General features: G+C 39.3%; 1 protein-coding gene across 4 annotated transcripts; it reads left to right on the top strand.

Annotated features, from left to right (window-relative positions):
- Positions 1–1414: 1414 nt before the first annotated feature.
- Positions 1415–21652, top strand: LUC7L3 (LUC7 like 3 pre-mRNA splicing factor). 4 transcript variants are annotated; one of them, XM_035558771.2, is made up of 13 exons: positions 1417–1690; positions 10088–10154; positions 11117–11156; positions 11386–11530; positions 11870–11944; positions 12023–12127; positions 13018–13179; positions 13642–13925; positions 14495–14655; positions 19515–19655; positions 19761–19866; positions 20283–20348; positions 21210–21652. In XM_035558771.2, exons 1-12 carry the CDS (start codon positions 1592–1594, stop codon positions 20305–20307), a joined length of 1410 nt encoding a protein of 469 aa, XP_035414664.1. In that variant the 5' UTR covers positions 1417–1591; the 3' UTR covers positions 20308–20348; positions 21210–21652. The 4 variants fall into 4 exon arrangements, 3 of the variants coding, with proteins under 3 accessions (XP_035414664.1, XP_035414665.1, XP_035414666.1); XR_007708978.1 differs by having other exon boundaries at positions 1415–1690; positions 19761–20348; XM_035558772.2 differs by lacking the exon at positions 20283–20348.
- Positions 21653–21686: the final 34 nt, after the last annotated feature.

Here is a 21686-nt window from a genome sequence, read left to right on the forward strand (position 1 = left end):
TGTGACAACCCCGGCCTGGAGCTTTAGTTCCTACTCGCAGCCCTCCCCGCTGGGTCGCCAACTCTTGTCCTTTGCTCTTGTGGGCTCCCAAATTGTGAAGTTGGCCTTTTCTAGGGAATTCGCCTCGTCTATGAGAATCCTTTAACTAATCCCTACAAAAAGTAAATCAACGTGAAAGATTACCTGTAGTTTACAGTATTCAGTTTGAAAAGCCATTTCTAATTGTTGTTGATTTGTCCTAAGGCAAGCTGCAGGAGACAGCAGAACTATTTAAAAAAAAAAAAAAAAAACGATTCTAAAGAGTCAAAATAATAACTCCAGGCTCCAGGCAGACATCTAGCCAGAATCCTGGCCACTTCTCTGTGCAGGGACACCTGCAGGAGTCATGAGGACCCCTGTTCGGTGGCTACTCTCTCTCTTTGGTGTCTGAATGCAATTGGAGCGATAAAAATAAATGGACCAATTCTGCCCCCTTTTTTTCTGGAGCAGACAAGCACCCACCTCCCATCCTTCCAACAAGCCCAGGCTGGAGAATATTAAGACATAAGATTCATACCAGTTGTGTTGCACTGATCTCAGTGAGGTGTTTCCAACTGTTCAAATGGTTGTTATCTCATTACAAAATTGCAAAGTTTAGAAGAACTTGGCAGTGCCTTGTGGTGCTGTGCAATGGTGGGTTTATGGGCGTATTTTGGAAAGGGAACTCCACAGGCAACGCTATGTTTGCAGGAAGCCCCCAGTGATTCTGAGCAAGGCTGCCCCAAGTCCTGAGGGCCTTACAGGGTCAGCACTAATACAGACTTCTAAGTCTTTAGAAAATACAGTTTAATTAAAAAATAATAATTTCATGCAGCTTGGATGATGAAAATGATTCTGAGAAAGTGGGAAATAGTTGAAAATTAGAAAGGTGAAATTCAGTAATGACAATGTAAAAAGTCACATCTGGGAAGGAAAAAAAAACTGATAGAGCATTAATGTGATGAAATATAAATCAGTAATTTGTACCCCTATAGCATTATTGCAACAACAAAAGAATAGTGTTCCATTTGTGCACTTAAAAGATCCTGCATTGAATAAATCCCTTCTTTCAGGGTGATACAGACAAAGCAAAGAGAACCCCAAAACAACTAATAAAAATTAGCAAATTTTATTAAAAAGCATGACTCGTGAGGACAAGTTTTAAAGTACTGTGTACATTTATTGTAAACAGCAACACCTCAGGATGCTCGACAGTGTGCCTTGAGGCACATGAAGCATTTCCAGGTGCGAGAAACGCTCACGCACCCCACAGCACCCGGGACGACCCCACAGCCTCTCTCCGAGGAAAACCCCGGAGCCAGGAGCAGCCCCGGCCTCGGTGAGGAGCGCAGCGGCCGCCCCCCACGAGGCCGCCCCCCAGCAGGCCGCCGCCGGCGCCCCGCACCAGGCCAGGCCGCAGAGGCGGTTGGCAGGCGCGCGGTGCACTGTGGGCAGGGCGAGGAGCCGCGCCGCCATTTTGTCTCTGTCACTCCGGCGGCGGCGCGGGCGCTCGGGGAGGAGAAGGCGGCGCGGAGCCGGCGTTTGGCGGCGAGGATTCGGCCCGGAGGACGCGATGATATCGGCCGCCCAGCTCCTCGATGAGCTTATGGGCCGGGATAGGAACCTGGCCCCGGATGAGAAGCGCAGCAACGTGCGGTGGGACCACGAGAGCGTGAGTGCCGCGGGGCCGCCTCTCCCCTCCCTCCTTCCCTCCCTCAGGGCCCGGCCGGGAACGCGGAGCGCGGCCCTGGGCCCACATCGCCCCCGGGGGCGGCAACGGAGGGGTAGGGCTGAGGTGTACCGGCCGATGGGGGGTTCCCTAAGCTCGGGTCGGGGCTGCGGGGCCTTCGGTGCGGCCCTCTGAGGCTGCGGCCCTCCTGCATGGCGGCCGCGGGGCGGGAAGCTCCGGGAGCCCCGAGGTGAGGAGGAGGAAGGTCCCGCCGTAGGAAGGCTGAGGGCCTGCGCTGTTGTTTGGGCTGACGGCAGGGCAGAGGCCTTGTGTTTGGGTTTCAGCTGGAGGGGGAGAGGTGGTGTGTTGTGCGCGGAGCGGCGGTGTGGGCAAATTGGGAAGTTCGGGGGGGCTGAGGCATCAGGGTGTGTTTGGGGGCGCTGAAATCAGGCTGGTGGGGCAGAAACAAAATTTCTTTGAAGCTTGCTGCTCGTACAAAGGGAGGCGGGACGGGTTTTAGGGGTTTGAAACACAAGTGTCTCTGGTTCTCTTCCCGAATGTGGTGCTGGGGGAGGAAACATGCAGGTTGCGGTGCAGGCATCCTGACTGAGCGGCCTGGAGGATAGCGAATAACGACTTTTGAAGCAGCATTTAACAAATAAAAACTTGATTTCTTTTGTACTTTCTCAGTCAGGATAGTGCAGTGTCGAGAAGAGGAGAAGGAGATGGGCATTAGGCTAAATAGCATTATTACTTAGTACTATTTAATGTATTTTTTTCATTAACGTAGTGATGTCATTCGTTTTCTGCAATAAACAGCTCAGACAAGACTTCTTTTGTATTACTTGGGACTTATTTTTTTCTCGGGCATAGTTGAGTTTTAGTGAATGACGATTTTTATTGATATCCGTCCTAATGGTACTGCAGCCGACTTCTGAAAAAATCAGCAGTAATTGCAGAGTTCCTTACCTGTTTCTTTGGGAGAGATGAGAACTCTCCTGCAATATTTTTTTTTCATCATTCATAATGTAGCTTTGTGTTACAGTATATGTTGAAAAAAAAAGTGTCACAATTAGGATAGCTCGTTTATTATGTTTGGTAGGAATTGCTCTAGTTTAAGTTGCAAATAGCATGCAGTTGAACTACCTGGGGCTCCTCCCACCTTAGTATTTTCTTGGGATGTTTTTAAATTGAGTCGGAAGGGAGAAATGCTTGCTTTTGGCTGTTCTGTGTTGCATCTGGATCCCACGGGTTGGAATTTCATGTTTTTGAACAAAACTTGTGCTATTTTAGAGATGGCTGAAACACGTGTTTCTCAGAGTGCCCGAGATAAGGACAGATGCCTTTCATGCTTTAGACTGGAAAATCCAAGTATTTTTTCTAATTTCTGCTTGAAAAATGCTGCTATATAGTTAAGTAGTTTGAGTCAGAAGAAAATTGTGAGTGTAGGAAGTATTCATGAATTTCTTAATGTCCTTCTAGACTTTTTAACCAAAGATCATTATTCAGTTGGGTGTTCAGTTAAATACTTCCTTTTGATTCTGAACTCAAAATAAAATGGATTGTTCAACCCTGGAAATAGGAAGTAAATGGCTTGAGCTGGAATCTAGTTAAGATGACTTCTATCTTTAAAAAAGGAATTTTTTTCAAACTATGTTAGGCTGAAGATGTTTCCTGTACCCATAAGGATTTCTCTTTAAGATGTTTTTCATTTTTTTATTGTTGTTTATTTTTAGAGATGGGGCCTTGTCTATTCTTCTAAGTACCCCTTTGACAATTTAGAAAGTGGAAAGCTGTGCTCCCCCTGAGGCCAGCGGCAACTTTACAGGCCGAGGGTTAAACTTCAGCCTTGCAGGAGCTGCTGTTTCATTTCTACCACTCCTGATTCTATTCATGAGATTTATAGGACCATTATTAAACACCACCTCTCTGAAAGGAATGTGTTAATAGATACCTACAGTCAATTGATGAGTTTGTAGCAGAAAAATAAAGATGTGTTTCAGCTTTAACTCCTTGCATCCCATAAAGATTAAATTTGTAATGCTGACATGTTCAGCAAATGCAGATAAGGTTCAAATAGTAACATTCATTCATCTGCTTGACTGCTGTTTTATTTTTCAGGTTAAATGCATGTTAGTGTCCTCTCTGGTAAAATGATGTATCTGTCAACATGTGGCCTTTTCACTGTAAGCATGTTGTGCTCTCATACCAAAATTTAAGATTTTGTGTCACATTTCATCCATTTTTAGATGTGGAAGGTTATCAAAACAAGCTCATCCCTGTTTTCTTTATCATTTGTAAGTTATGGACGGGCAGATACCAAAAGCTATAGAAGATGCAATGTAATACAAGATTGGAATAGATTGTTTAGGAAGTTGTGAAACCAGAGTGTGATAGCTGAGCATCTATTTGCAGTATTAGTGAAATGTGTTTTATCATATATTGAAAAGCCTTTAAATTCTTATTTTTATAACTTCTACATGACTAAAGCCTTTAATCTTAAGACATTGGCACCCCAGGTGCTCTTTATTTCAGTATTCCAGCATCTCTTTGGATGATCAATTCTAGATCTGGCATAAAGGCTTTCCGTTTCATATGTAGCAGGAAGTTATTAGTAGCATGTGTTTTAATCTTTCTGCTCACAGTCATATCCGTGACAAAGTATATTTCTGGAACAGTAACTAAAAAACTTTATTGATTCAAGCATCCTTGTTTATTGTGCCACCTACGCAAGACAAGTTGATGATTGATGGTGTGAGAGTTCCGAGGCTGTTCTACAGCTCAAGAAAGGCAAGCATTGGCTACCTGTGCTTCATACAGTGTTTTGAGATTGTGATGGTTCCTACAAGGTAAATACAGCATTTTAGAAAGTAGGGAGAGATGGAGAACAGTTATAGACAAATGACTGAGCAATTATCTGTGATAGGCATACAGTTCCTCAGAATGTAGACTCTGTATTTAAAATATGATTTGGTGGCGTTAATTGTTTACAATCTGTTACATACTTTTTTTTTTCTTTTAATGCCAGAAGACCTAAATCGGTTTGCATCTAGTTAGAAGCTCAGAACTTACTCCTCTTTCTTCTGATTATTTTTTGTTTGTTTTGTTTTTGGAACTTGACTTAATTTGTACTTGTTTGGGGAGAATATTGTTAATGGGAAGGTTATCTTTAAGAGCCACTTTGGGGAAGGACTTAGCTGTTCTGGGTGGGGGAGCATTGCTTATAAAACCTGTGATGCTTGTAAGGCTTCAAAGAACTCATCCACGTGAAGCAATTTTCTCTTTTTTGTTGTGTAGGTTACAACCTGGATATTATTCTCAGCCTTTTTACTAGGACTTGTGTGCCTAAAGGAATGTGCTTGTAGAATTGTTTACTACAGTTTTACTCTTGTAGAACAGGAGCATGTTAGTGTAGAAGTGTTAATGGTATAGAGCTGTCAGTAGTTTTTGTCTGGGGGAAAGCTTTGAATTGGTTCACAGCTCTTGAGCTATCCGTTTTTGTTGTCAGCTTTCACAATTCGAAGTGAATGCTTCTTTCCCATCTCCAAGGGATTTCAAAGATTAGTAAATTTGTGATGAAGTGGAGAGTTCCAAGTGTCCATTTTCATTCCAGTGTATTACTGAAATACGACATCTGAGGGCTTTGAGACACAAGCCACAGCTAATCCTGCTGCAACAAAGTGATAACATTCTGCTCAGTCCAGCTCCTTGATAGCTGTCATCAGAATAATTTTGGGTAAAAAAGTCTGTTACCTGCGTGGCTAAATAGCCATGCTAATCACCTGTTGCCCTGTTTCTGCAAATGTGGAATATATTTCCATGTGACTTCTGACTTCTGCTAAGTGCAGCAGTCTGATAAGCTACGGATGAGTAATGCTATTTGAAGCATATCACCTCTGTTTCAGCCCTTTAATGGCTCTGTGGTTCTTCAGCCATTTCTTGGCCCTTTCTATTCCTGCTCATGATTGACTACTTAAGACCAGCTGTAAAGTGCAGCTGGCTGGTAGCTATCTCCAGCCTGTCAAGGCAGATGTACCACAAGGTGAAGCTAGTCCTGGATGATAAAGTTTCAAGATAGCTGCAGGATTCTCTCAATTAATGTTTTTCTGTCAAAGCAAAACCAATTGAAGAACATAATGAAATAGGTGTGAGGGAGGGAGAAAACTGTTGCAGGCACAGCCCAAACCACTCTGATACCAATGTCTCTCTGCAGGCTGCCTCTGAGGAGAGAATGTCAAGGACTTCACTAGGCACCATAGCATCCAGAGCTAGGAGAAAATTACTGCAACCTTTCAGTGATTTTTTTTTTTAAAATAGTTAATACGATGTCTGACACACATTTAAGCTACATATTGTAGTGGTGGTCACTGCAGCTTCTGGTAGTTATTCTTACCATCATCTGGTAAGAAGAGGCTTTTTCTAGAAGTGCTGCTTCATAAGGTCATTTAAATTTTTTGTTTTGCTTTGTCAGACTTCTGCCTCCAATAATTTTCCCTTTGCTCTTTTTGTTTCTAGTTTCAGAACTGTTCCAGGCCAGTTTGCAGAGTTTTTGAGCATGTAGCTATGAAGACTTCCTATAACTCTTTCCCAGCAGAATATGGTCAGGCTGTTATTGTTGTGCTTTTTGTGTCCTAGGAAATTCTCTGATTAATCCCAGCAGTTTTTCTTGGGAAGTGCCTTTTCAGTGACCCGGTACTTGGTTGTGAGGTCGAGAAAATGAAATGGAGGGGAAAGAGATCCTAGAAATAGGAAATACTATTTCTTTTGATTAACAGAGGAGTTCATCTGGAGTCTGGTTTCTTGAAACAGCTTGATACTAAAGTGAGATTGTCCTATTTATTTTTCCTCGCGGCTTCCTGAGAAGAAGAAAAATTGTGATTTTGTGTGGTTATTTTTAATTATTCTCTATAAATTGTTTCAGAGAACAAGCTTAGGTGGTCTTATGACTTACTGCCAAAGCCTCTGCCAATAATTCTGAATGTCTGCAACGAAGGGCAAGTAAGTCTGTCCATAAGCTGCTTTTAAGAGGTGCTGAATTTAGTCCACTGTTAGCAGGTGCTGAATTTTTTGTCATTCTTTTGGAGAGCTCCGTTACTTGAGAATACTGTCTCCAAACAGTAGGCCTTGGGTGTTACACCTGCACGTTTGCTGTGATGCCTGGTTGTAGGGAGACCCATTCAGCTTTACTTGTGCAGCTTTTCAAGATGCTTCTGCTCTGGACCAGCCAATCTTGCATTGGCAGTGCAACTGATATTGAAAGGTTTGTACGGTGTTGTCTTTTTTTTTCCTTCGTTCTCCCCAGGCATTCAGTGTTTCTTCAGACAGCACTTAAATCAAGTGAAAAGTAAGGCAGCTACAAAGCTGTTTTCAGAATGGCTCTGCCACTTTAAATCTGCAGTCACCAGTTTTACTTGGATTAGAGTTAATTCCCAAAGCATAGTCATACTACTCAGACAAATTCATTTTCCACTCATGCTTTGTAAGTATTGTTTTTTATACCCCATATAGCTTTTGTATGACCTGAAGATACTTAAACTTTAATTAGTGGTTGTTGGCATATATACAAAGCCTTAGTTGCTGGGCTCTTGTTTTGTTTTGGTTTTGCTATGGTGCTGCTTTGTAGAAATGCCACAGTGACATCACAGAAACAGCCACCTAAACTATAGCCCTGTGAGATGTATGTGTGTGTATAAATAAGACATTTTCCTATGTCTTTGCATTGAAATTCTGGTAAGACACTTTTTCACTGTATTTCACGTGAAATATTTGGCAGGGTTCTAATTCAACAGACAAACTATTAAGTCTAAACTGATTTCTTTTAAACCGTTCTTTTATCAAGAAGCTGTATCGTGTTCTCTTAGGTTTGTCCTGGTTGGGTCCCCTGTGGGTATCCTGGATAAAACTAGGTATATGTAAGAAAAAATAAGGAGGAGAGAATTGTTTTAATAACCTTCCTATTTTCATTATCTATTATGATTTTTAAGAAGATACTCCTTTTGAAAATCAAACTTTTCTGGGGGATGTCTTGCTTTACTAAATACTGATTTCAAGTTATTCTGAGAAATTCATCCATGCCATTGGAGCTGTTTCAGAAGAAGAGGTGCAAGCTAGAGGTGGGCGTGGATCATGTGTGCCAAATCCATCTTTGTCTTCTATTGTTAAAAGTGGGAGATGAGCACAAGTTCCTAGAAAACAGTGGCTAGTTGAGGAAAACTGGTCATAACCCAGGTGAGAGGTGCTTGCTTTCTTAACTTGGAAAAAATGAGAGGCACAATGAAGTGACAAAATCTTTCCCCCTTGAGACTGTGGTGTGTGTTGGATAAGATATTAGCATATGCTTAAATACTGGTCAGTCTGTTGCTGCTTGCACACATAGCCTGGGTGTTGCTCCTTTCCTGAGGATTCATCAATGAAAAGCTCCAGAGCAAAGCGGAACTTCAAGCTAATACGGCTTGCTCTCTCAGAGGATATGAGTTAAAGCCTGACTGCTTCTGACATTTAAGCTAGTAATGTAGCAGTAATAGAGCTACTTTGCTGATTTGGTTGCACTGGGCAGGGTTTTTATTCTTCCGTGTAGCTGCAGTCGCTCAAGCTTGGTTAGTTGAGGAGTTAGGTGAAGTGTGAGTGATTGGAACCAACTCCGGAGTGAAGGCATTGCTTCTGAAATCCTGACAGTGGTGTTGATCTTAAAGGGGGGGGGAACTTAAGATAAAAATACACTATGCTTTTTCCTTCTACACTAAAGATATGGGTAGCTTTCTCCCCCCCCGTCTTGCTGTAGTTCTCTGCAGATGCTCAGTCTTTGTGAACTTCAGAAAAAGGGAGTGTTATCTGCACGGCCTGGCTGCAGAGAGTAAAAGAGTTTCTTTACCAGCTAGGCCTGAGACTATTTACTGTTGGTGAATTATCTTCTTTTGGTTTTTGGTCGGCAGGTTAACACCGTTGCTTTTTTCCATAGATCGCTAAATAGTTTTTGTTTTCAGTGCAAGCATGGGTTGTGGTTATAAAAATTATTACTGTCTGCTGAATTTAGTGCCACAGTGGCGTAACCTGGATCACAGGAGCAGTATTCAAATTATGCAATAAACTACCTTTTTTTCTTTATTTTTTTTTTTTACGCCCATGGGCTGTTGCAGAAAGCTTGGTTGTGTGGCTGTGTAATTTGCAAAGCAGTCAGTCCAATTTTAACCTCCAGATTTGCAGTCTGGCAGTTAGCATGGAAAAATAAATCACTGTAATTTGAACAACTGGTGTCACGGGCACTATGCGAGGTGGTTTTGTGGGGTAGGTCTTGGATCCCTACTCATACCCGTTTGTTCAGATGCTTCAAAATACTTTTTAGGAAATAGTATGCTGCTGCTCTTTGTCCACAGTGTGAGAGTGTTAGGACTAGGCTGTAATACCCAGTAGCAGTTACTACATTTGGCAAATATTAGGAAGTGGTGTAATGTGTAGGAGATGTTAGAAGAATGTACAGGCTAATTTTGCATTGGCAATTCATTAAAAGTTAATGGTGATCAAGTCCGGGGAAGGGTCTGTTAAAGAAATAATTGTTCAAAATATCTGATGACCTCAAGGGTGAAAGTATTCCTGATTTTAATCCATTTGGCTTTTCTGATGGATAAAGAGACAGGAGATACTGGTGTGAACTTCAAGAACTGACCAACTCTGCTAATAAAGCCGATGTACATGGATGAGGGTAAATCTATTTAAAAAAAGTCTTCTGTGCACGTCTTAAGTATACAACGTATTCTTTGCACATCGTTCTTAGTGTAGGAATTGTGTAGGAATTTCTAAAAGCATTAGAATGAAATGCAGGGAAGCTCTTGAATAGTTCGTTACCTTGTGTGTTCTTAGGTCTTGTAGTTGACACCAGAATCCCCAGCCCTGAGGCGCAGTGCCTCTCGCTTTGAGTGCTGCTGTCTCATGGTTTCCTAGCCAGTAGTGTTGAAGGGATGGAGGCTGAATGCGAAGTCCTTACGGATGAGCAAAGAACAACTTGCTGTCCTGCTTCCACGGCAGGCGTTTTCACAGTTAAAGAATTGCACGGGAAGGTTTTTTTTAATAGTTCTGTCTTTTCAAAATACCATGTTACCTTGCAGTTACAAATAGGTTATGCTTTCTTGTTGTCTTAAATATTCAGCAGTAAAATTAAGAAATACCATTGTGTCAAGGGAGAGTAGGATTTCTTCGTCTTTTGTCATTAAGATGCACCTTGTAGCACTTGCTGACACTGAGTAACACAAAGATAGGGGTGTATGTGGGTAAAATTTTTGGAAGTCTTGCAGAGTGTACAGAGGGTCTTTTTACGCTGCAATTTAGAAAATAGAAATGATCACTAAAAATTGCCAATTCCTGAGGGGGAGAAAAAAAGACTTGTTTTTTTTCCTCTTCTTTCAGGTTTGTAAATACTACCTTTGTGGCTTTTGCCCAGCTGAACTATTCACGAATACCCGTTCTGATTTAGGTAAGTGTATCTGTCTTGTCATTTTTATTCATGTACGTATAATTACAACTGAATTTCTCTATGTAAATATTTTTACTGTTGAATGCTCTGTCAAAACACTTTGGAATTAGTCTTTTTAAGGATTGCCAGTGACACAATATATTAAGATTAATATTTTTTTCCAAATCCTACTTCTTCTAAGTGGGAAAATTATATTTTTAATAGTGTGAGCTGAATTATTGGGTGTGGAGTAGTTTTCTTCTCCTAACATGTTGTCTCCTAATCTGGTTTATGCTACCTCGGTAGTGTTTTAACTTATTTTAATGTCACTCTGTTTTTGAGCTTATTAACTTGAGAGAGTTGTACTGTAAGAACTACTGCTTAAGGCCTTCTCTAAGTTACCTGTAGCTTTCAAGCTATGGTATGTGGACAGCATGTAGTTTAGAGAATGCCACTAGGAAAAACTTGCTTCTTCTTTTTAGTGTTAAATTCCAAGTCCACTGAAGAATTTGATAGACTGAGGAGGGTGGGAGAATTTCAGCATGGCTACCCTTCATGATCACAGGATACACACCTCTTAATTTTACTCTGAAAATAAATAATTTCTTTATCTATTTTTATTATAAAGAACAATGTTTGGAGTTTAAGAAAGTGCTTGGTGAGATTACCTTTAATATGTAATTTTTCCTTTTTTAAAGGCCTCAAAATATTTTTTGTGTAGTTTTACTGACAGAGAAAGATCTGGAAATTGTTTTATATTACAATTTTACAAGTCATTCAGAATTTCCTTTGTTTTTCTAATTACTTTGACATATTGGCATTCTTTCTTTTAAACTCCAAGCAAAAGAAGCAGAAGTGCAGGCATAAAAGTCCCTGGGAACAGTTAAAAGCTCTGTTCTACCTAGGTGCGCAAACAAATGCCAATGATGTGGGAATACAGCAGTCAGGAATGCAAGCTTAAACTTTTTGTGTGGTCTTTTTAGGTCCTTGTGAAAAAATTCATGATGAAAATCTACGTAAACAGTAAGTATGCTGATCAATATGCTAATGCAAATAGCATTTCTAGTATGTTTGAAATTCATAAAAGTACGCTAACCATGAGTAACTAATTGCTTATTCATTTACATGAACATTTATTTAAACATATAATATTCAGTTACCTCCAGCAACAATTTAAAACATTGCAATGTGTCATTTGTTTTTTGTGTAGTATGAAGTGATGTGACCTTTCATTTTAAAAACATTTCACCAGGTATGAGAAGAGCTCTCGTTTTATGAAAGTGGGCTACGAAAGAGACTTTTTGCGCTACTTACAAAGCTTACTTGCAGAAGTAGAACGCAGGATTAGAAGAGGTCATGCTCGTTTGGCGCTGTCACAGAATCAGCAGTCTTCTGGGGTGAGTCTGGAAGAATCATTGAGGCAAATAATTTTTCCTCTAGGCAACACCTTCACATTCTCTTTACCTTGACCTCAAATGTTATGTTCAAGGAGGGAATTTTGTTTGGAGGAATTAGCTTGAATAGTTTTCTCTTGCCGAGTGAAGCAAGTTCTGTGTTGAGAGGTGTTTATTATGTTAGAATAGATGATTATTGGTCTTCATGGGAGAAGACGCAGGAGAAGGTTATTCTTGACATGTCTGGAATATGAGAAAACACATTCGAAACATGCAAATTGTCGTCTTTTTCTTTAAACTTAAAAATATATAAATAATTGACACACTTGTACCGCTTGGCAGGCAGCGGGACCTACTGGTAAAAATGAAGAGAAGATTCAGGTGTTAACTGACAAAATTGATGTACTACTACAACAGGTGAGTTTTATACCCTGTAACAGATCTCTTGCTTTCATTACTTGCTTAATAGTTACAGTTTTTTTAATTATCCTTTAGATTGAAGAACTAGGCTCAGAAGGGAAGGTGGAAGAGGCACAAGGAATGATGAAACTTGTTGAACAGCTAAAAGAAGAGAGAGAATTGCTGAGGTCTACAACTTCAGTAAGTAACATGTTCGTAGTTCTGTCAGTTGTACTTGAAAATTTGGTGCAACATTAGATTCCTAATAACGTTGTCTTTACACTGAAAGTGTGAAAGTTATGGGCAGAATCAGACAGTAACTTGATGCTTATGTGTGCTGATTTAGTGTGCTGTCTTGAGAGTGGTTTTCATGCACGTAAATTATGAAAGTACTTAAAACAGCAGTCCTAGAGGTGCGCGTTCAGCTTACACTAGTTCAGATCTTAGTTAAATTTTGTAGTGTAGCCTCGTGTTGTGTTTTAACTTGTCAGGCATCTAAACACCACACAGCTATTTGCTCACCCAGCTTTGGTGTCATCCACAAATCTGCTGAGGGTACACTCAAGCCCACTGTCTGCGTCACCAGAAAAGACGTTAAATAGTGCCAGTCTCCATACAGACCCCCGAGGGATACCTCTTGTCACTGGTCTCCACCTGGACATTGAGTTGGTGACTGCAACTCAAGCTCATCAGTTGGTGTTAGAAATAATTCTAAGAGAAGACTGGGTTTTATTTTCCTTAATCCTGAGATTGCTAGGAAGCTGCAGATAAATAATCCTTCGCAGTGAGGAATAAGGTTTGTTTCGGGTGTTTTCTAGTTGGCTCTTTCCTTGTGGCTCACGTGGAATGGGCATTTGTAGCCTGTTCTTGCACTGTTTGTCCTAGCGGGTACGATGCTCCAAATACAAAGTATGCAGTTATGAAATTAAGTTTTTACCAGTGAAAATTATTCAACAATATTAGTAAAGTATTAAAAAGCATTAAAGTATTAGTTCTATTCGACAATAATAGTAAAGTTCTAAAGATCTTTGCTATCACCTGTCCAAAAAAAATAATGTTTCTTTTTTTTCATCTAATATGTTCTTTTGCAGACAATTGAGAGCTTTGCCGCCCAAGAGAAGCAAATGGAAGTTTGTGAAGTTTGTGGAGCCTTCTTAATTGTAGGAGATGCACAGTCCAGGGTAGATGACCACTTGATGGGAAAGCAGCACATGGGTTATGCCAAAATAAAAGCTACTGTTGAAGACCTGAAAGTAAGCATGTCTTAAGTTACTGAGCATAAAAATTGCTCGGAGGATTCCTATGGTAAAGAGAAGGCTGGCCAGTGGACTTCGTTAAGTGCGTGAAATACTCCAAAGATAGTATATAAAAATGAAATGGAATCCTGCTCTGCACATTTAGCATTGTGTTTGCACTGATACTCTTCGTTTTATGTGATTACACTGTATGTAAGCAAAGAGGTAAACTCAGGAGTTTTCTGTGGCCTTTGTTAAGATCTGTAAGGCCTGTGTTCTTGTGATAATGACAAGCAAAAAAAAAAAGTGTTCTCCAGGAGAAAGGATGCAAGTTTCAGTGATTTTAGAAAGTGCTTCTGTGTAGGCAGTCCTTTGGACAGAATTTAAATATTTTAAAAGCTTAAACTTCTGCAGCCTGAGATTGTTTGAACTAAGTCATCTTGAATAATTTTCATTTCTTCCCATGAACTCTTCTTTAAGGAAAAGTTACGAAAAAGAACAGAAGAACCTGACCGTGATGACAGGTTAAAGAAAGAGAAACAAGAAAGAGAAGAGAGAGAGAAGGAGAGGGAACGGGAAAGAGAAGAGCGGGAAAGGAAGAGGCGACGTGAAGAGGAAGAAAAAGAAAAAGAGAGGGCCCGTGATAGAGAGAGGCGTAAAAGGAGTCGTTCCCGGAGTAGACATTCAAGCAGAACATCTGACAGAAGATGCAGCCGTTCACGAGACCACAAAAGATCAAGAAGCAGAGAAAGAAGGCGGAGCAGGTATGGGAACAAATTATTTTCACGTAATTTTTCTAAATGTTAAAATCTCGTGAGGACCTAATCTGTCAGCCTGGGTCACATCACTAATTCATTAGCTTCACTGTTCTTATCTCTAATTGTAGACATGCTTTATTGGTTCTAGGGATAAACAGGTTTGGATGCATATTATTGTTTTCTGTCCGTTTTTGGAAGTAGATGACACCATTGTGGTGAAAGTAGTTGTATGAAGGAGCTTTGAGAATGCAGATATTCCCAGAGGACAGGGTCTGGTTTGGTTTTGTTTTCCTTTTCTCTGTGACCCCCCCCATACCCTCTTAATTTTCCTTGGATTTTAATTTATAGTGGTGAATGTTCTTAAGCTCTGTGTGGTTGGATGCTTGAAATGAAGAAGGCAATGTGAAGCCAGGTCTTACTTAATGAGAAATATTTGTGTACAGTATGCTAAGCCTTGTTTTAAATAGCTGTTTTTTACGAATAATCAATGCATTATAAGTGTAAACCAGGAGCAGTATGTGTATTCTGAGTACCCGCTAACATTTGTATTTTTCAAATTTTTTCTAAATGCTAAGGAGTCGTGACCGAAGAAGAAGCAGAAGCCATGATAGATCAGAAAGGAAACATAGGTCTCGCAGTAGGGACAGGAGACGGTCAAAAAGCCGTGATCGGAAATCTTACAAGCACAGAAGCAAAAGCAGAGAGAGAGAACAAGACAGGAAGTCAAAAGAAAAAGGTATGTTTGTGTGAAGACCAAATTAATATTAAGTTCTGTAAATAATATTTTCCTAAAGTCTCAAAAGCTTGCTGTCTTTCTGTCAGGGACTGAAAGTTCTTCTTAGCATCAAATCAGAATTGGTTTTATAAGCTGTATGTGTTGCTGTTAACCCATTTGAAGCATTTTATTCTTTCCAGTCATTGTTAATGCACATGCGTGTGTACATACACCCTGGTGTCCTCCTCTCATCTGTTACAGTAGTTTCTAAAAGCTTACAGCTTACTACTTTGTCTGCAAATTAAGTGTGCGAGGATTGTGATGTATTTTAAGACCTGTTGACTGTTTACATTTAGAAAAATATTTGCACTGTAATCAGGTTTTTTATGAGTGGGTATTGTTATTGCTAACAGGTATTTCTGTAATTATCCTTTACTGGTATGTGTTTTGTGAGAGTTCTGTAGTTGTGTTTCTACCTGTAGCATCTATTACTTCTATATGCTGTCATGTTTCCTTTATTTTTCTTGCTTAACAGTGCTTTTAGTTTTAGTTTGTTTTTTTCTGATCTATGACTGCAGTCCAAGATAAGTCTTTGCAGAATTTCTCTGATGCTCTAAATTACAATTCCATGCTCTCTCCCCGCCAGTCTTCTGCTCCGTTCCTCCCTTCTGCTTGCCCCTGCCTCCTCCCCTCCCCCACTTTTTTTTCTCAATGAAGTGAGATTTGCCTTGTCAGTATTCAGGTGAGTCTCAAAGGAATGCTGTACTGCTAGTGCTCAGAATGCTTTATAGCAGTACATACATGTACAACAGCATTGATAGTGACTCACTGCTTCATCAAAGGCTGATATTCTGAAGTTTTACCTTTAAGTAGGGTTTAAAAGAGCTGCAGAGAAAACATGAGAGATTTGCATTTGGTGGAAAAAAAACGTTATTTCATTGTCATTGTTAAATTCCCGCTTCAAAAGTCTTTGGAAACTTCTGGAGGAATATAGTACTAACTTCTGGCTTAAACTACAGGCTTTGCTGGGGTACTGACTAATGTCCACTCCGAAACAGCCACCCCACTTCATCATCAGAGCTGACTGTCAATAATGGATGTAACAATTCTGTTATGTTTCTAAGGTACTTTTGAGGTTCTCCGGGATGAAAGGTGCTATGTGCATGTTTCTTGATTGCATAGGCCTGTTTGCTATACCTTTTTTCCATGTTTTTTTCAGCGGATTAGTTCCTGAAACGTAGGTGATGCTTCGTGTGTTTTCATTGCCTGATTTTCTTGGACCGTTTTAATTTTTCTGATTTATACCACAGTGCATCTTTAGTATTGATTCATCTCTGATTTTGCTTTGCCCTTTATTGGCAAGTGTTTTTTGCTGCCTGCTTGCTGGCAGTGGAACTGACCTGTAGTGTTTAAATTCAAACACAGTATCGTAGCCTGTATCTGTCCATTTGTTACTTCTTACCTGATGCTGTGCCTTTTTTTGCCTATTTTATGAACAGACTTCTGGTACTTGGTCAAGAATGTCCTCTTCAGTACTCTGTGTGTATGTCCATATAAATAACTATATGTGTTTATTCAAACTTGGTCTGTTTATTGCACTTAAGGCTTTTCAGTTCTCTCCTGAATCTTTCCATAAATAGAAGAGTTAGTGAACTTTCTTCAGCATAACAGTATTTTTAGCTTAAACTTGACCAATTTCCTTGCTGGCCATTTTATTTGCTGCTTGCTACCTTCTTCCTCCAGAAATGAGAAGTGAGGTGATGCTTGAGCTGTGATGAAACTTCTACCTGAGAAAATCAATAACTTATTTTTTTAACTATAACATTTGTGGAAATATGAAAAAGCCGTAGAGCAGGACTGTAATGGTGAAGAAGTTTGTGTTTCTCCCTCCAGTGAGAGGGAGAAAAAAGGCAGGGAAGGCGATCAGTATTTAACACACAAGTGTTGAATTTATATGATGAAGTTGTAAACACCGTTACATCCTCACATTTGCCATGTGGCTTTGTAGGCAGTTAATTCAGCAGTTGGCTTTAGGGGTTCATACATCTGAAGTGTGTGGCTGGCTACTCTAGTAGTCTTAACTACATTTACTGCTCCATTGGGAATACTGGCTTCAGAATTTGTCTTTATATACACCATTGATCTGCAATTATAGAAGTAAGCAGCAGCAAAGGCCTGACTGTAACACATGTGGTAGTGCCTTTCATCTTGAAGTCTCAAACTGCTTTATAAACATGCAAACATGACTTACAGGGGAAAAAAAAAAGCAAGTTATCTGAGACTTGCCCACTGTTACACATTAAATCAGTGCCATACTTTGAAAATTCAGAAGTCCTGGCTTCTTACTCACTAAAATACTGTGGAATGCTGTGACCTTTCAAGGCTATAAGAAGACAGTATATGTAAAAATGGAGACACAAGTTTTGAGTTGGGTTTCAGGAGCAGGGAGACATTTGCTGAAGGAGGGGAAACTGCCAATCAGAAACACCAGTTGAGCATTAACGTAACTACTGTTGGTGTAAACTAACCTCAGCATAGGTGGAATAAATAATTGGAGAAAAAGATAATCTGTTTTGCAAGTACCTTCATCTTATGGAGGGTTAACTTGCCACCAGACCACTTTTACTTGGCTCTTTACCTTATGGATTCTTAAACTTATATAAAAATAATTGCATTTGTGATTGTGTTTTCATGTTAGTCATTAAACGTCAGCAAATAATGTCAAAACACTCAAACTGTCAGTAATACAGGATGTTTAACAAAGTGACTTTACATTCTCCAAATAGTAAAACCATTCACATTATCTTGGTAAGAATTCTTAAAGTAAATTTCAGTTTCCCACATGAGCTCGAACAGAAAAAGGTGCATATGTTGAATTAGGAAGCAAAGTAAATTCGTGATTTTACCTAATAGATCACAGCTAAAATAATATATGCAGAGTATCAACAGCAAACTAATTGTATGTGCTTTTAAAGAAAGAAATCTGAGTGATTGAAAATGCAGTGAAGGAACTTAACAGTTGCGTGCAGATATTCCAGGATTTGAAAGAAGTTTAGTTTATTGGGCTGTTGAATACACATGATCAGTTCTGCTTGGCAAACAGGAGGTTTGCTATGGTAAAACTATTTTATTATTGAAGGTGTTAGAGTTTCGTCTTTCATACCACAGGTTAATCGTAGTTTTTTAACCTTAAACAAAATAATCCTTCCTGACCAAATTCAAGAAACAAACAAAAGACAAAACCCTGCACACTGCACATCCATAGGGCTATTAAGATCTACCATATCTACATAGGACAGAAGATAAGATTATTGGACTGACTACTAGTCCTCTGCGGGGAAACAAGACTACTATTCCTCAGTGGATCTACGTGTGCATCGGAGATACCTATAAGACACAAAAAGAAGACTTTTTAACAAGGTTAGTTAGAGTGCAATCTACCTGCGGAGTTGCAAAACCGAGGGCAGACAGATACAAAATTTGTAGTTCTTCAGGTAGTTTTTTGGACGTCACTGTGTGTTTTCTCCAGGCACCGTGCACTGGATGTGCTGCTTCCGATGAAACCTCAGTAGTAGTGCTTTTAGGCAGTTGCCCTAATTTCTGTATGGGGGTTTCCCCCTCCCTTTGGTGGTGTATTAAAAACAGTGAAGTTGGGATGTTGCTTCTGTTACGAAGCTTAATTTCTGCTTTGCCTTCTGAAGTATAAAAGTGTGTCATGCCAGTCTAGGTGATAACATTGTTTAAAATAACTTTTTCAGAGTGTTCAATCCATGTGCTTCTGTTTTGGGGATATATATATATATTTATATTTAATTGCCCATATAGCAGGGAACAATCAGAAAAACAAGCAAGAATGTTGTTCTATATGATGACATCTGAGAGGTCTTTTTTTTGATTTATTTTTTTCTCTGAAGTGTCTTTACTAATGAAAGGTTTAATATTATGGTGTGTAGTAATAGAGGAAAAATGGTTATTTTTATTAAATTTGCAAATACTGAATTTACAGATTGAGGCATGTAGCTCTGCTATTGAATGTTTTTCTTTCCACGGAAATACTTTTACTTCTGGCTTCCTTCCTCCTTTGAAGATTATTGAGGGAAAGACGAGGTTTTCTCAGCGGTGTAGTGACCTCTTCAGTTGCAAGTCAGCTTTCTAATTCATGATGAAATTGTGGGGTCCTTTTCATTTTTCTCTTCTTTGTGTTTGGAAAATACTGCTTTTTATGTACCTTCCAAACTGTCTTTCCAGGCCTTTTTTGAGTGAATTAAAAACGCAGTTTTTATAGAATTGAGAATAAATAATGCTGACAAGCGTACAGCTTATGTGATGCGCTGTCTGATACGGTTAATTTTGATTTCTACTGTGATCCCCACCTACAAAGAGCTAACCGTTCTTAAGTATTGTTTGTTTCCTGAGTGTGTGATTGTTTGGGGTTGCTAATTTTTTTTTAACTTGGCAAAGACTGACTTATTTGATAATGCGCTTATGCATTGTCCATACACATCACAAATTAAACTTGGGGACAAAGAGAGTCCTATAATAAGTAAGGAAGCCGATCGCCATGCATCATACTTGCCTAACTTCTTGACTGCCTCGCTCCCCCCAGTTTGTATATTTCAGCAGACAGCTGTGTAGCTGCCTCTGTTAGATCTGTCCTTCTCCCCCTGCCCCCACTGTCCCCTTTGACTTTTTTTTGGTACCCTGTCCATTGCAGGATGGTAGATTGAAGCCTGTTTCTATAACTTTGAGTATTACTGCTATTACTGTAGACTACTGTATTATATAGAAAATAATTGTCCTATTTTGTATGCAATGTATCTCACACGTGCAATGTTTGTTTTTACTTTGAAATCCATGGTCAATGTCTTCTTTCATGGCAGAAAAGAGGGGATCTGATGATAAAAAAAGTAGTGTGAAGTCCAGTAGTCGAGAAAAACAGAGTGAAGACACAAATACAGACTCGAAGGAGAGTGATACTAAGAATGAGGTCAATGGGACCAGTGAAGACATTAAATCTGAAGGTGACACTCAGTCCAATTAAAACTGATCTGATATGACCTCAGATCAGACAGAGGTAAGTGCATTATTTCAAACTTTGATTAGGGCTTTTTGTTACTGTTTAACAGTGCAGCGTAAGTATGCACAGATGAAGATGGAACTAAGCCAAGTAAGAAGACATACTAAAGCATCTTCTGAAGGAAAAGACAGTGTAGTCCTGCAAAACATTTTGAGGTACATTGTTTTGTCTCAGCTATTTCGTAGCAGACTCGTGCCCCCATTAGTGTGCCTCTTTGGGACATATTTGTAATATAGTCACCATAGAAAAAAATTAATTATCCTTTTTTATTTTTAGGGATTTTGTTATCGTTTTTTAAAAAAAGTTGAACTGTTTTTGTATTTAAGTCCATATTGTGTTGGTACATCAGCAGAAACTTTTGCTTTAATACTTAATATTTGAGGCACATGTTGGACTACTTTGTTTTTATATAAACTGCTAGTATTTCTTTGTCAAGGATGTTTCTAGTTTTTTTGCTTTATTGCCTTGCATTCTAATGCAGTTTGTTCTATAACTCGAGAGCCAGTAGCATTGGATTGATGGAAGTGTAGGGTTTATGAATTATTGCAGCTGACTACCATACCTCACACAGCGTTGGTGTTGTGAGCGGCCCATGAAAAGCCAAATTAAAAATCAAGGATTCAGTCAAACTAAGCAGGTACTCATGCCAGGTACTCCTTTCTATACCCACATCCATGTTTGAATGCTGTTGCCTGTAATCTTTAAGCTTACTGTTGTGTTTTTGATTTTCAAGATAGTGAAAAGGACTTTTTGTGTATTGTGTGAATACTGTAAATCTGATGTTAACAGAATGGAATTTTCTTTCAACTGTGTGTAGGGATGCAGTGGTGCCCAGAATTAGATATCTTTAAAGAGTTTAAAATGCAATAAACACTACATAATAATCGCCCTGTTACTTTCAATGCAATTCAAGTCTTTAAGAGGTATGTGTTTAATATTTCCTACTGCGTAGGAGAATTTGCAGTCAGCCATAGTACAGAGAAGTGGAATGGCTGATAACAGACTTCTAAGGCAAATGTAAATAAAAGGCAGATGCCACAAGATGATTACAATGTTCATGGCAAGAATGTATGCTGAAAAAATATTTGTTGGAAATAAAACTGTTAACATTAGGAGATGCAAATACTGTGTTAAAAAGAAAAGTTGGAAGTGTTTTCCCCACTCGTGATGTAGCTTTCTTTCTTTTGCACAAGGTTTTTTTAGTTCTGTTCCTGATATAAGGAACTAACAATGATGCAGATGCAGCTGATAAATGAGGTTCTTGCAACATAAGCCATTAGTAGAGCTTAATTTTTTATGCTAGGAACCCTTGAACATGTAATGTTGGTCATTAAACTATTAATGCTACATTATTGCTTCTAAAGCTGATACTGTTCAATGTTGACATTTTTGTAGAGTTAAGATGACAGCTAACAACTGGGCCAGTATATAGGACTTGGTAAACTAAATGCTCTTTACGTTGTCTAATTGTCTGTTTTCCCAAAATTTTGCATTATAGGACTACTACGTGAAGAGTCTGCGAAGACGGCGGAAGACAGCTTAAAATGAAGATCTGCTTTAAAATGAGGTGAAAGAAAGCTGTAGTGGCGTAGAAAAATATAAGTTGAGTTAGAATTTTTTTTATAAAATTTAATTCAGGACTGGTGTTTCCTGCCAGAGTTCAGAAAGATGTGTTGATAGCACATATGCTACTGAGAATATAAGTCCTGTATCCTTTTTTTCTTTAAGACTTTTTAAGATAAGAAACCAACATAACCTGAACACATGGCTTGCTCAGTGTTTAATTGCAAGTTTTCATTCTTGGACTTTAAAACACAAGAATAAATGTTTAGTATTTGTGTGAATCAAACTAAAATGAATCCCATTTTTACAACTAAGCTATTCCTAGCTTCTTGATATACGAGAAATGGAAATAAAGTATCTTTGAATTTCTGTTACAAATTTGATTGTCTCTGTCATTGAACATTTAATACTA

The sequence above is a fragment of the Cygnus atratus genome, chromosome 18 (genome assembly GCF_013377495.2).
Source record: "Cygnus atratus isolate AKBS03 ecotype Queensland, Australia chromosome 18, CAtr_DNAZoo_HiC_assembly, whole genome shotgun sequence".
Taxonomy (NCBI): domain Eukaryota; kingdom Metazoa; phylum Chordata; class Aves; order Anseriformes; family Anatidae; genus Cygnus; species Cygnus atratus.

Bases quoted from the DNA above. Each gene is read 5' to 3' on its own strand.
- LUC7L3 (XM_035558771.2), top strand. From the start codon at position 1,592: ATGATATCGGCCGCCCAGCTCCTCGATGAGCTTATGGGCCGGGATAGG. The intron at 11,157-11,385 runs GTAAGTATGCTG...ACATTTCACCAG, and splicing joins GATGAAAATCTACGTAAACA to GTATGAGAAGAGCTCTCGTT. The intron at 14,656-19,514 runs GTATGTTTGTGT...CTTTCATGGCAG, and splicing joins CAGGAAGTCAAAAGAAAAAG to AAAAGAGGGGATCTGATGAT.